At 39.4% G+C, this 16,043-nt stretch overlaps 1 protein-coding gene across 1 annotated transcript in view; it reads right to left on the bottom strand.

Annotated features, from left to right (window-relative positions):
* The window catches only part of DMRT1 (doublesex and mab-3 related transcription factor 1), a 93,192-nt gene that overhangs the window by 44,449 nt on the left and 32,700 nt on the right, over positions 1–16,043 (bottom strand). Inside the window, exon 4 of the mRNA XM_011379106.2 lies at positions 722–869. Within this exon, the coding sequence (XP_011377408.1) occupies positions 722–869 (148 nt within the window). The remainder of the gene's footprint in view (positions 1–721; positions 870–16,043) is intronic.

The following is a 16,043-nucleotide window of genomic DNA, read 5'->3' as shown; positions in this document are numbered from 1 at the left end:
ATTCACTATTACCCTGATTTCTACTTACTGCCTTAATTGTATATGTTTCTCACTTTCCTAGTTCAAAAGATGATGCTTAAATATAAAGAACTGAAAAAGAGGGCCTGGAAACATAGCACCATAAAAGGCTTGTCTATCATCATGGTGTAAATGTTGAGGAGAAGGTTAAAATTGAAGTGAGCAATTGTGTATTTCAAAGTGCTTTGGTTCATTAAACAATCATTTTTTATTTTAAAGCCATCATATCAGTTATTTGCAATGCTACTACATAAACTCTCAGATCTATTGTACTCAAAAATGTTTTATTATGTTATTTTATTTCTTCCCCCAAAAGATAAATACACCTTCAAATTTAAAATGGAAAAGTTTTGGGAAATGCGTACTCAATATACAGAAATTCACTTTAGCAAAAATATCAAGACTCACACCACATTTAAAGTGCCCCTATATTTCATAGCGATCCTCTGGAAAACACATTTTTAGCTTCTAATGAGAGTATCTGGTCTTATTCTTGTTGCTCCGAGTATTCAGAAAAAAGAAACATGATATCAAGAATCTACTAAAGCAAAATCATTGTATAACAAAATACCATAAATATTAAGAGTCACACAATAAACTTTCCAACAACTCCTAACTGGTAAACCCTTAGAGAGCCAGACACCCAGTGCTGGATACTCATCCTCTCTCCACCCCAATCCAGTCTGTGCAACCAGACACTTACCACTCGCTTTGGCTTCTGAGTAAGAAGGGCCGTCCTCAAAGGTGAAGATCTGGGACACGCTCTGGCCCAGGTAAGAGGGAGGCGGGTAGTAAGAATGCATCCTGTACTGGGAACTCATTGCATGGCGATTCTCCACGGTTTTCATTTGCTTAAGAAAAAAGAAAGAATATATTGAAACCAAGGTTGCATTTTACAATCATTACAAGAATTACCTAATTCTTTAAATGAAGGGAATAGCCTATTAAGTTGGAAGTATCCTCAACCATGAATACGCCTTCCAGTGTACTGACCCTGAAAACACTAGAACTGTGCATCACAGGTTGCCTTTTCAAGCTTGGGGTCTCTGATAAGGCACCCTTAAAATTCCATCTGGTCATGTGATGCTTGATTCACAAGTACTAAAGAGAAAAGGGCAGGAAAGACGAGAGAGTGCAGTTTAGGAGCCAACACAATCCACTGTAACACTGACTAGCTTGTTTGAGGAACAGCAAGTTATTTAACTTCACATTTCTTCCTGTTTAAAACTGGCATCTTGCATTAGTTATAACCTTTATGGTGTTCATATAGAGAATATTTTTTAAAAAACGACATGTGAATACCATATTAGAATAAGCTGTTGTCATTAGCATGATGCTGTGCTGGATTTTGTCACTCAGAATCCATTCCCACACCCCTTCTATGCTTTTCCTTGTAACAAGGGACGAAAATCTGGTATCTCTGCTTCCCAGACTCCTGTCACCAGTGTTCTGGAGGTGATCTGAATTCTGCTAATAGGACATGGACTGAGAGCTGGAAGACAAAGGGAAGGCAGAAGGAAGCACACACTGTCCCTTGAGCAGCAGTGAGCAGCTGACATGCAGCAGTCATGCATTTTTTCTGACAATCAGACCTTTGGGACCATAGGGCAGCTTTTATGTAAGGAGCAGTTCATATAGCTTCTAGATCTCTCATTCAAAGCTAAAGAGATAGGGCCTGCAGGCTTAGAAGGGGACTCCATTTCCATTTTCCTAGCCACTTCCACGAACACTTAGAATTGTTGTTTCTTGCACAGACCCTGGTACAAACACTGAACATAAAACACATTACACCTTTACAGAAAAGAAAACATCTAGACTTTATTTATACTGCTTTTAAAATATTAAATTTAGATGGTATTAACTTTACCCAAAAAAGCCAATCAAAACGAATGTTTAGGATACACCAATTCTGTTCAAGAATTAAGGAATAATTTCGAAATCACATTTTTCAATCAAACTTCTAGAAAGCCATTTACCTGATAAAGAAAATAATACTAACTTGACAGAGCATGGCAGGGTAAAATTAGATACTGGACATCCTCAAGATTGTCTATGAACATCCAAATTTTGGACAATTTCCCAAATAATATAGGCAGAAATGTACTTTGAATATTATGCCACTGTTTGGTAGAGAACCGCATTCCTTGATTTGTATGTGCTAATTTGAGATGTTCAATGGGTTCATTTTTGACCCTCCCAACCATTCCCCAGTGCAAATATATGCTCTGATGAATGAATGATTTCTTCTTACAGAAGCAAGGAAGACTCCATTCCACTTTATTATTACCTTTCAAGTAAACTTTATCTGGCAAGTTCTCTTTAGCCTTTCTAGTTTATTTTTCTGAAGCATATGAAATAGTATCTCTTCTAGCTCAATCACCCAATTTTCATTTTCTACCATCATATAAATCTTTACTAAATAAGAAGGCAAGCAAGTTATGCTTGGAAACAGCCAAAGGGGAAAAATTGGCTGCCTTAATGAGTGAGCCCAAGTCAGGAGAGCCATTAAGGAGCTGTGAAATCATTAAAGAGGGATCAACGATGTTTTTACTGCACAGACCCAGTTATCAATCAGATCTGTGCTTCCCAGTGCAGTGCTCTCTTAATATGTACATGAACAGCCTGGAGATCCTGTTAAAAAGTGGATTCTGATTCAGCCTGTCTGGGGTGGGGGCCTCAGAGTGTGACACACTTCCAGGAGATGCTGATTCTGCTGGTTCAATAATCTCACTTTGGTAACAAGGGACTGGAATAAATAATCTTATCTCATACTTAGCGCCTTTAGGGGCCTATGCCCAAAGGAGGACCTTCTAAAAAACTCTTTTGACCAACTGTTAACAATTATCAATTTTCCACCTGAACTGAACATTGTTTTAAATTTTTTAAATTTAAAATTTTTCATTATTCTTTTCAAACATGAGATCCCCCACAGCTAAAGGATTTTTTCAGGGGTCTGCCGCCATCTAGAATTGTTGCAGCAGTAATAAACTCAAAGACTTTGCGTGAAAAAGCCATTTCTGCCTCTACAGCTTTCCCTCAAGTCAATTACACAGTCTAAGTAATGAATACTGAATGAATATACAAGTGCTGGCAAAGTGTCGTAACATAAATAGTGGAGACTCCCCACTCTGGGTGCTGAGTTGGTCATACCTTCTCCTGGTGTGACAGTATCTTCAAGGAAAATGCTTTTCAATTTTCCCTGTATACAAGAAAACTGACAGGATTTGAGCCTGCAGGTTCTGCAAAATGCTGGATTTTCCCCTTCTTACTATGAATTTTGTATAAAGCCCCTTTTTGAAAATATTTGAAAAATATTCACTGTGAGTCTACAACAGGGGTCAGCAAACTTTTTTGGTAAATGGCTAAACAGTAAATATTTTTATGATTTGTAAGCCACAGGATCTCCAGACAATTGGTAAATAACTGGGTATGGCTGTATTCCAATACAGCTTTACTGGAATAAGGAGCGGTGGAGACCCAGCACTGATGCCTGGGCTCCACCACTTCCAGGTTAATTCTAATCATAACCAAGACGGAGAACCAGTGTTCTAGAGTTACCTATACATTTCCCACACCCCAACATACCCAGTATTAACTAAAAAATGCGAAAGGTTAACTCTGACAAATCAACTGGCCAACTGCTGCCAATCCCATTGTGTATATCATTTGAAAAGAACTGTACAATTCTTTTCTTTTCCTTTTAACTAAAGCTTACTGGAAAATAAACAAAATATCAAATCCGTGCATGTTTATTTTCCCCCTTAATTCCTTTTCTGCTTTTAGAAAGCATCAGATAACAGGATTATTTGGAAATAGAAATCGAGTTATCTGAACTCAAACATTCAATTTCTCCAATGAATCCCCAAGACCACTGAGCTATAAAAGACTTCCAGCAAAAGAAGAAAATGATACGAAGGGTCGAACTCCATCCGAGGTTATTAAGATGTGAACTTACTGAGGCCATCAATCACTGGAGCTACTTCCAACTGGAAGAATTATCAAGAAATAACTATCCATGTGACAACTTGGATATAAGAACAGTTCTATGTGTTTCTAAGTGCATGTATAAACCTCTGAAGCATAAAACTGAATCATGATTCACCCGCAAAGCCCAGAAAAAAGAGGTGTGGCTGAAAGCAATTTAAAACTCTAAATCACTTCTTGCTTCTAGCTTAAAAAAATCACAGTCCTGCTACTTTCAGGTTGGATGAAATGGGTAAATAAGGAAAGCTTTGAAATTTGTTGTCTTACTTTAAACCAGCATTACTCAACTGGGGGCACTTTGTCCCCCAAGGGACATTTGGCAAAGTCTGGAGACAATTGTCACAATAGTTGGGGGTTGAGGGACACTACTGGTATATAGTGAGTGAAGACCAGAGATGTTGCTAAACATCCTACAATGCATCAGACAGTCCCGATGAGAAAGAATTATCCAGGCCAACATTTCAACAGTGCCAAGGCTGAGAAGCTTACTTTAAAATAACCTAATATTACCATCCCCTTGTGCTCAGCCCTTCGCCTCCCGCTAAAACAGCAAATTCAACTGAGGGGCAGAAGGTGCAAACAAATTAAAGGAACAGTTCAGTTCTACTGAAAGGGTGTAATTTTTTTCATTTATGCAATGCTGCCTGTTTCTTCTCAAGATTTTTTTATTCCTTTCAATTAAACGAACCAAGTAAAATCTAAAAACCCATATTCTAGTGAATTATAACTACTATTATTACTAACATGTGGTAGCCGGCAAGCAAGAGACATGTTTTATATACTTATTACCCTCCCAAGTCTCCAAATCAGGATATGACCAATGGATGGGAGCTGGACTCCCAGAGAATGTGTGTGGTGTTAGTATTAACCCTAAAGGAAAATCTAAGAGCTTCAGGTTTTATTTTATTAAACTGTTGTGAACACACAACACAATAAATCTGAACCATCAGTTGGTTTCCTTTTTATATATCTCAGTCACCCTTTTTTACAGTAACAACAAAATCCCAACAAAATATAAAAATGTTAGACTCCACTTCCTTCTTAAAAAATTCCTAAATACTATTCATTGGTTGTCTGTTAAAGCTTCAGACAGGAAGAGAATCTGGTCACTGAACTGAACACTCCATCCAGGTAATGGCTGTGCCTCAGCTGTGCCAGGTAAAGCATGCCTCAGCTGCACAGAATTTGAATTGGCAGAGAAAGAGAATGGTCTTCCTGAGAAAAGTGATTATATAGGATAAAATTCCTAATTGCAAACTCTGATATTTAAACAAATAGTGTGAAGATTCCTTGGCATTGACATATTGCTTACAAACTTCTAAATTGCAACAGTCATATTTGGGACAAACCTTTGGTTTTACAAACAGAAGCCTTTTAATAAAAAGGCAGGCTTCTTCTTCACATGATGTGGAACCCTAGGTCTCCTGGTTATGCTAAGAGTGAAGACTGGGGCTGACTTTTGTCTTCATTAAAGGATTTCTTTAGTTTTAACAAGTTCCTTTTCAAACCATCTGAATGGGATACCTTTTCCCATGCTCACCTGAGAGCTGTCCCAGCCCACAGACCTTACCTGCACAGGTGTTGTGCCCGAAAGGCAAGTGCCCATTCACCTCCTCAAATACACACCTCACTCATCCTCTGGGATGCCACATGTCACAGCTAGAAAGGATCACTTTTAATATATAGGCTAAAAATAATTGCTATTATGTGCACATTTCAGAGATTCTTGAGAGTAACAGGGTAAATGCTGAGTCATGTGACACAAGCGGATTCCCTACGGCTACAGTCAGCCCCTACTTTCCTCCCTGTCCATCTGGGCGTCAGTCTTCTCTCTCCTAACTTCATCAACTCCCTCCACTATGCTCATCTTGCTTTCTCTTTGGTGACTGTATTATGAACTCCCTTCGACTCCCCTCCATAGGCTGTAAACCCTGTTTCCGATAGCTTCAGAAAGCCTGTGACACAGCAAAAGTCAAATAACACTTGTGTGGGTAGGCTAATGTAAGGAAAGGGGCTCAGAGCAGATTTTTAGAAAATAAAAAACAATAATATGCACCACAGAAAAATAAGGAATTCATTCGGAAATACAAACTAACTGTTAGAACATAAAGCAAGCGTTCCCCACGCCCCAATTATCAGAAATGCTGGACAGGGCATGGAATAGGGACTGACATGACTCTTGTATAAACTCTAAGGGTTGGATACCCCATATAATATCAGGATTACATATGTATTTATTAGTGGTCCATTTTGCTTGTCCTTTTTTTTAAAAAAAACATTTAAGATGTGACTATTTCTACATTTTAAAAAACCCAAATTAATTTTTTAACTTCTGTCATTCAATTGGTTGTTTTTACCATCTGTATTGGTGGTATTGGTAGATTAAAGTTTATTTTTCCAGACAGTGTTTTCCAAAATGCAGCACTGTGATCATTTAGTGGGCCCCAAAATAATTCAGCGGTTGTAAATCAGAATATTTTTTTAAAGAACAGTATGGAAATGAATGGAATGAAACCTAGTAAAATAAAATAGAACAGAAATATGAGAATCCATCGCATATAGTATGGGTATGGGCTGTTTTAATCGAATTTTCATTTTGTGTTTATGTATCTATAAATATATACTGGATCGCAATATAAAACAATTCTTACTGTGTGTCTTGGTCTAAAATGTTTGAAAGACATTGATATATGTAAATCAGGTAAAAGGAAGCAAGGACTTTAAAAATATGTACATAGTAAAAAAAAAAAAAAAGACATGTTAAAAATGATTCCTTTTCCTGGAAGCTGAAAGGGTTTCCATGCATTTCAAAGGATTCACAAAAGAAGGGTGGCCTCTCTGAAGACAGTCTCTAACTGAGACTATCCCAACATCTTCCTCATTATCACAAATCTATACAAGATTTGCTAGTTTCTGGGTCAGAAACTTACATTTGTCTAATTCACAAATCTAAAACACAAACTCTACCTTCCCAACTAAAGTCATGCAGAGCCAGGCAGAAATGCAAGCCTTGTTTGCATAAAAGCCAACAGGAAACACAGCTTCAGTAAAAGAGCTCGTGGAAAATGGCATGAAAAAAACGATGTTATTTGTTCAATAACTATCAAGATATAGGATTCTCCAGTCTAGCACATCAAGTCTCTGAAAGCATTATACAACACCTCTTAAGATAGATGGAGGGGGCCTGTAACAGTGACATTCTTAACATAACTGCTGAGAGAATATTGGTCATTGACTACAGGACTAATAGAATTTAGAGGAAGAAAATGAGCATTTATTGAGAGATACTATAGAGACTTGTCAGCTCGCAGAGTCCTCATAATGTAATGACCATTAACATAGGAAGAAGCTGCTCAGAAAGATCAGATAATTTGGCTGCTCACAAGAGGATTGGCCAGAGAGAAGGCAGAATTCAAAACAAGTGAACCCCAGAAGTGAACCCCAAGCCACCTGGTTTTAAATTAAGATATCTGCTTGTTATAAAGACCTACTAACTGTCTTTGGCTTTCAACAACTCCTCGTGTTTTCACTGCTTTGAGATAAAATAAGATTTTTTTTTTCCGATAGTCTGAAAATGAGAAGAAAAGAAGCCTGTAACCGCACATTTGGGAACTTTGATTTTAGGACCAGAAGTATCAGAGGCATCCATATCTGTTCCCATTTTGATGGACAAACTTAATTAACCTTTGCTACTCTGTTCCAACCTACTGTTTTAGACAAAACTAGTGACCCACAAACAATATGTTACCATCAGAATCTTAATGGCTGCGACACCAAGAGATATAGCCCTATCAGCAGTATCGGGAAATAAGCCACTTGGATTAGCTGCTCTAAGAAATATGGATTATATTCATGTCACACATGAGCTGTCAGAAACATTAGGATACTTTTAGCATAAATCAGCAGTGTGAAGGGTATCTTATGAGTACTGAGCATGATAGACTGCCTGGAGGGCAAGGTGAGATTGTCTGCGGCCACCTTCTAAGTGTAAGCACACATACACATTAACATTACTTTATCCTGAACTGGTATGAAAAATCCAAATGCAAGCTGGTGAATGCTGATGAGCACATCCAACTCAAGGACAGCTAGTGGCATCGGAAGGCACTTCTCACTCCAAAACTGTGATGGACAGAGTCCACCTCTAAGTCCACAATACAAGAAGGACCAAAAATCGTTTCCCTAATTACAGAGATGTGAGTGTGTGTGTGCGTGTGTGTGCATGCATATTTGTGTGTGTGTGTGTGTGTGTGTGTGTGTCTGGGAAGGCACACAACCAAGATTAAGAGCTATATGCTTAGTAACTTAAATTTGGGTAATACTATCAAGATACAGGACTCTAACATGTCAAGTCTCTGAAAATATTTTTTTCATATCTTAAAAAATGTTATGATATATCATAAGATATAAAAAATGCATAGTACCTCTCAAGGCTTCATGCAAAGAAAACCAAGAAACATCTTAAGTAAAGAGATAACAATCTCTGACCAGGCTGTGTTTAAGGGTTAAGTGAAATGTTAGATAAGAAGTGCCTAGCACCATAAAGCTGTTCAACACCTGTCCCATCTCCCCTCCCCCTTCCCTTCAGAGGCCCCCCACTGTGGGAGCATCAGTGAGAGTGTGGTGGTCACACTTGAGGGCCCCGCTTCTGGGTTTGCTACCAGATAACTCTGAGCCCTTTCAAAGGTACGACAGGGATGGTAACAAAGAGGGAGACAGAAAGACCTGCCCATTAAACACCTGAAATATTTCAAGTACATAAACATTCTGTTTGATATTTAAAAGAAAAATTCATTCTTTAAATATTTTATGCTTTTCAAATTTTAAAAAGTTGAAAAAACAACTTAAGATCCTCTACTGCCACTATCACACACAGAGGTAGGGAGTGAAAGGGAGAGAGAGAACGTTCCATCACATTTTTTGGTTTTATTTGCTTACTCAGACGTGGAATTATTATTACCTGCCTTCCTTATCTCACTAGTAGCTGATAAAAATTTGGAAATGCCAAAAAGAATGTCTGTAAATAGGAATGTGATTTAAAAAAATGAAATGAGGAAGTAATCTTTTTTCCCCTTTTTCAATCTTTTTATGAATCCCCCCGTCAGGAGGTTGTGCATCTCCAGGGTGATGCCCATAGGGTCATGGTACACCAAGGAGGGGGCACCAAGAGCAATGTGTCTTGGGTACAGGCAATAAGGGCGGGGCACTCTGTAAAGAATTTCTTAAAATAATAAAATTCGCTAAAAGTCGATCGGCTTTTGATTATTCCCATGCAGTGACATGACAATTCTAAACAACAGCAGTGATTAAATATTCGTCCTTGCTCCACCTTACCCTGCCCCTCAGCACAGCACAGCACAGGGCCCACTCTTCCACAAGGCATCACAGCGCTCCCCAGGAGACCTACAGGCTCTGGTTACAATAGCGACTGCACACTTCAGAGTTTCCTTTGACTCCTTCTCATACACTCCACTGTGTACTGGTACTTCTAGCTCAGAGCCGGGCAGGGAGTTGGCACTTGATAAATGAAGGATCAATGAATGCAAGAAGGAGTTTTTATACATGCTCTGTAATATCGTAGAGATTTTTCGTAACTCTGTGCTTTTTATTTTTCTACTATTGTATTCCTAACAGAGTTTAAAAAAAAAAAAAAAGAGCAAATCAGTTTTTGTTACACATTGCCTTGATTTTGGTCTTTATTCACCTGAGGGACACTTAAGCCACAGAAATGTGGATTCCCAAGAAATTTAATAATCACTCATCCACATACTTAAACATTCTGATAAGCAACTAATTTTACATCATATTCACATCTACTTAACAGGAAAAAAAGTAAGCTCAACAGGAAAACAGATAAGATTTTGGCCACTAGCCCAACCAAATTGAATCTGAAAGCTTTCGAAAACTGTGACCTAATTATCTAATTTTCAAGCAGATTAGAATCCCCAAATGACTGTATTATTTACTAACCTGATGCTATTGAAAAATCTCACAACACACTGATAATATATATATTTTCTGCCTCCAATCGCATTGTGGAGCAGTTCCTCGAGTACACCAGCCTTTTCTAGGGTTTTCCCCTCAGTCCGGATCAAACTGAACTGTGAGAATGGAAACAAACCTGTGGGATAACCCAGGATTTACCCAAGTTTCCCTGAGATTCCTAAGAATAGACAGAATAAATGTGAACTGCTAGACACAATCCCAGTAAAAAAAAGGAACGAGATGACACCGGCATCAACTACTGGTCCCTAAACTGAATAATGCTTGAAGAAGATTAATTAGAACTATTTTTAGGGAGAAGAAAAAATGTCAGTATCAACATTTTGCTATGAAATGACTAACTAGAAACCCCCAAATAAGCAATTATAAAATTATTAGAATTACAAGAGTTCACAAAAGTGGCCAGATACAAAATACACCACTTCATAGCAATACAACTTGTAATCCTTTCAGTAATCAATAGAAATTTATGTCTCTATAATTCCTCTTTAAGAAACCAAATTATGGTTTTGAGCCCTAATACCCTAAGTCAAATACCGTATCTATTTTAATTACTCTTTCCTAAAGAAAAAAATTGCTTTAAATGTTTTAAACTGAATGTGTTCTTATAAACTCTTCTGTGCCTGCTTGCAATCTTTGTCCATTTTTCTTTCTAGAGGAAAATACCAATCAGTGTCCGTCTAGCAACAGATAGTAACCAATGAAAAGGGAAGCCAGGGCCAGTTTAACCTGACGATGACATGGGCAATGGGATGGGGTGGGCAGCCTAGAGGATCCCAAGGTTACTTATAGAGAGGGCGCCTGACCAAGAGTATGAAGGCCGAAGTTTGGAGCTTCGCTCTCCGTTACAGTTGTAATTCCTCAAGCAAGTCACTTAAACTTTCTCAGTCCAGACTCACCCAGGTGAACAAATGCACATTTAAGGTGAACAAATGCACATTATCCCAGGGACCTGACAGTGCGGCCTGGTAGCCTGAGAAAAGCACAAATATTTATCTGAAACCTCCTACTTCATCTTAAAAATTGAAATTAATTTTACATTCTGCTTTCTCCCTGACATATCATTTTTTTTAAATTTGAGACTATTTTAAAATGAATTGTTTTTAAATTGTATAAATCGTTCATTATAATCGTCTCCTTGGGAATGGTTTCAACCTTAAATTCATATCTCCTCCCCTCCACTGCCTCTCACTGCTGGACCCTCATGTGAAGCTACCAGGGCACAGAAGTGGAGGGGCTGTGGCTGCTCCCACAAAGCACATGCTCATGAAGTCGCTTCTCAGCATTTTTTTAGCTAACAGTTTGTTCTGACGCTGAGCCATGCTAATAAAAGGAGGCAGTATGAAAACAAGCCCCCTGTCAACGGCTGTTCGTTATAGGTTCAAGAACATCAGCCAACATGCAGTCAAAAGGCTTTCTTAAGTGCCCTGCCTGGCCCTCAGTCTGCCAAAGATGGAGGACCATCCCAGAAATGTTCACGGGGGACACCTTTCTCCGTGCTCTAAGGTGAAGGTACCAGAATCTGGTTTCCGTCTCACCTCTACGTCAGTTTCAAACCCAAGTCTACTTAGACTGACCCCAGCTTCCCTTCTAGTTTTCCAGGTGATAGGAGCAGCTTCCCTTGAACATCTCTTTTTCAGTTTTGTCTGTTTGGTTCAGTAGTAGATCCCTAGCACACAGCAGGACCTCCATGTTTAATGTTTTAAATGTATTAAACCTCCATGTTTAATACATGAATGCATTCCAGTGAGGTATGTAATCATAAATGAATAAGTAAATCATGAGACACTTCAGACTGAGCCCAAAATAACCACTCAAGGAATAAAGTCACCTATATTGTCATTTGTCCACATTCTAACTGTGGCAGGAATGTGACTCTACACATCTGGTGGCACAAGCCTCTGAAAAGCAATCAAGAGGGCACCTGCCACAGGGGCTGAAAGGAGACCCCAGGTATAGCTCTGAGTCCTCCCATATTTATTTCTGTTCACTTGATATCCGCCTCTCCCTTGTCAACTTGGTACAACATGTTTATTTAAGAGATAATGTTGCCCTGGAGGAGTGCACAAGGCAATAAACAGCTTTTGCAGGCAATTAAATGCAGAACTGAAATTGAGCCGCTGGTCAGTGAAACCAACCATTCATCGTGAGTTTGTTCCAGTGTCACAAATGTTATTCCTGTTTCACAACAGGACAGGAATCTATGATTGGGCCACAAATCTCCACAGGCTGGAGACAGGCCTAGAGAGATTAAAGCAGCTCTCAGCATGCAGGGCATTAACACAAAAGAGCCTTAGGATTCTGGAGCACTGACCTGGTAGACTGCTCTATTTATATATTTGTATGTATGTGTGTGTGTATATATATATACACATACAAATATATAGTTTTGCACTTAGTAGGTGCTCAGTAATTATTTGCAGCTTGCTTGATTTTATAGGGAGACTTATTACATGAAGTCTCACCTCTATAATTTCTTTTTGCAAATAATTCGAGATACCCTCACTACTAATCTCTAAGTCTAGCTTTAAAAAATTATGATCTCCACTAGAGTCGGTTTTTTGTAGGAATCGGAAAGGCGCTCTTTGTTGAAAAACATTCACACTGCTCCCGCAACATACACTGATACATAAAGCATCAAGGGAAGGAGGATAACATAAAATGGTGACTCATTCTGGTGAAGAGTTAGGAGGGAAGTAGGGTCTTAGCAACAGAGAGTCAAGAAGGTAGATAAAGGAGAAGCTGCCTAAGTTTCAGGCCTTTCCAGTCGAGTCAGTGTCAGACCAAGGGAAGATCCAGTCAGAAGAGACCAGCACAGTGGTCCCCAAACTTTCTGGTACCAGGAACTGGTACTCCTAAGAGAATCTAATGCCTGATGATCTGAGGTGGAGCTGAGGTAGTGATGCTAGCGATGGGGAGCAGCTGCAAACACAGATGAAGCTTTGCTGGCTCACCTGCCGCTCACCTCCTGCTGTGCAGCCTGGTTCCTAACAGGCTGTGAACTGGTATCGGTCCACAGCCCGGGGGTTGGGAGATCCTGGACTAGCAGGTGTGCTCTCCAGGTGCAGCTGCAGGACACCTTCCACAAAGGAGACACAAAAGCATGGCAACAAACAAGGGGGAGCCCCCACCTATCCCTCTCCTGGAAGCTTCCCCTAGCCTCCTAGTGGAAGGCATTGTCCAAAGAGCAGAGCCAGGCACCTTCCTGAAACAGCAGAAACAGCAAGCACTGGGCAAGGCCTGCTCGCTGCTCCTTATACCTCCGCTGTAACAACTCTGATTAAAAGATGAGCCATCCAGTTCCTATCCCTTAAACAATGATTGTAATTATTACCTGTAGATGGTCACTGTTTAATTAATACTTCTTTATAACATATGCATCTTAATAAACATATTTGTACCATTATAATCTTTGTCTATGCTTTCAGTTTTATATTTCCTACTTGGATCAAATTCTTGCCTAACCCTGATAAAAATTATTCCACATACATTCATACTTGGTCTACGTTTACATGCCATAGTCCTTTAATAACAACTAAAATGTGCCTTATGTATTCCCTACCTTGTTACAAACGGGATCTGAGGAAGCTAAATGAAATACATATGAACAAGAGGCTGAACATTAAATAGATTTTGAAAAGAGCAAGGCCAAGTGAAAACAATGATTCATGAAATGAATTCACTACCACTGACATTGACACAACACTTCTCGCTATACACAGAAACTTCCACACACAGTAATCATCTTCTTTAGTTATTATACTGCCTTACGTTTCATGCAAAAATTCTATGAAATTACTACTATGCTCACTTTTCAGACAAAAAAACTGAGATTCAGAGTTAAGTATTTTGCTCAAGGCTACACAGTTAATTCGCAAGTTAGAATTGAACATGGATCTTCAAGTGCCAGACTCCATGTTCCTCAAAGCGCACTATATTGTTCCCCTGACTAAAGTGGCCTGGTTTATAGTCCAGGCTCTTCCATCAGCTAGCTGTGGGTGCTGAACAAATCCCTCCAGCTCTGGACCTCAGTTTTCTCTGCAGCAGGAAGGGGGAGTGGTGTGAACTAGAACTCTGTAAGAGCCATTTCAGTTCTGATCACTGGACTGTCATTTTACAAACTGATGGCTAATGACTATGTTGGCTGTCGTATTTTTCATGTAAGAGTTTATTTCCCAGAAAACTAATTTTTGTGGGCATGACTACAAGGTTGTAAGTTTGTGCTTACATTTGGTTACAAGATTAATTCACAGACTCATAAAATGTCAGACTTAGAAGGGGTGGAGACACTATATGGTAAAGCCCTCTCATCTCCATTGTTAGAATCATTTTTTATGTTATACACACATTGCAAGTATGCCTAGATATGTTTTTCGGATAATTACATTCATAGAAAATTTGCATGCAATTCAAAAAGCAACTTCCAAATATCAAGGAATCCAGCATATTTTAAACACTAATGGCCAAGATGGCATATTTCAGGAAAGCACTGGAAGCTCCATTCTGTCATCTGAAATAACCATACATTAGTACTGTTCTAGAAGTTTGTGCTTATTTCCAAGTTCCACAAGTGAAGAAAGAAAATCAGCAATGTTGAAGATCCCTAGTGAAAAGCAAAAGACTTAGGTAGGAATTCCAAGCCCTAAAGAATTAAAGAGGGCCTCAGTATTCGTGCTTAACTGATGGCCGTTACCACAGCTCTGAGTTTGTTGCAGACCAAGTATAACTGGACAGTGCTGAGAAACACACTCTGGGGCCAGAAAGATATAGATTCAAACTCCAGCTCTCCTGTTTGGTGGCTGTGTGACCATGGATAAGTCGGCCCTCTGAGTGCAATGTCTTCACCTGGAAAAAGAAGACAATACCATCTGCCCCCTAGACATGCCGGGAAAATTCACTGCTCAACAAATGATAACTACCACTACTGGTGTTATTATTTACTAAGAAGAATAGGCACCAACCACGGTAGCAGAGAAAGACCTATTTCTGCAAAGTAATTTGTTATATGAGAATATATTATCAACGGTTACTGGCTAGGAAATGGAAGGCCTTAAGCCCAGTCCTCCAGGAAAACGAACTCATAGGTTAAATAATGCCTCAGCATCTCTACTGGGCAGTGACACCTCTCTCCAGTCTAGAAAGTGGTGGTTCTAGAGAAGGCATGAACAGCATCAACACTACATAACCCCCACAGGACAAAGAAAGTCTGGGCAAGCCTCTTCCTCCCACCTTTGCAAGCTGGGGGGTATAAGAACCTGCCCTCAGGGGAATCTTTCCTTGCACACAGTGGCTGAGGCAGCCCTCTAAGACCAGGCAACACTGCTTCCAGGCTTTAAGGATAAAGTAGGAAAGGTCTGTGAACCTGCTGGCCTATGAGAAAGAATAAGAAAGAAAAATCTTAAGCGTTTTCTTAGGGAAAGATAGCCCGTCTCCTCTTGGCTATCCTATCAAGAGGGGACCTTGGTAAGGGACCTCCAAAGAAATCTAATACCTCTGCCATTCCCTTCCCAGGTCTTCCAGGTAGAGCAAGAATGAACTAGTGTGTCATGCACCATCTGCCATCTGCTATCATCTGCCATCTGAAAGATTTTGACAAAGTAGAATGGTAAATTTAGATTACTGACTCTGCTGTAAAGCTGTGAGCTGTCTTTCCCTAAGAAAACGCTTAAGATTTTTCTTTCTTATTCTTTCTCATAGGCCAGCAGGTTCATAGACCTTTCCTACTTTATCCTTAAAGCCTGGAAGCAGTCAGAGGAATCGGCAGGATGAGCTAGGTTTTTTAGAACCACAAAGTACTTTCTTCTCCTTTCAGAGATAAAGTCTCTACTAGAAATCAACCTAAAACCTGCCCCAAATCACAAAACTCAACCAGCACTCTGAAAGGCCTATAGGGGTCTAGCTTGAAGATCCATAGATCATCACATTTCCTTTACACTCATATTACCTTTCAATTCTAACACCAACATGCTTTAAACTCCCTTATGATTCTAAAAATAAAATGTATGGAAAACATGAAAATGCATAGCCCAGGGGATTAA

This window comes from Pteropus vampyrus, unplaced genomic scaffold, assembly GCF_000151845.1.
Source record: "Pteropus vampyrus isolate Shadow unplaced genomic scaffold, Pvam_2.0 Scaffold354, whole genome shotgun sequence".
Classification (NCBI taxonomy): domain Eukaryota; kingdom Metazoa; phylum Chordata; class Mammalia; order Chiroptera; family Pteropodidae; genus Pteropus; species Pteropus vampyrus.
The sequence above is the reverse complement of the archived record's forward strand: the minus strand, read 5'-3'. Positions and strand labels throughout refer to the sequence as shown.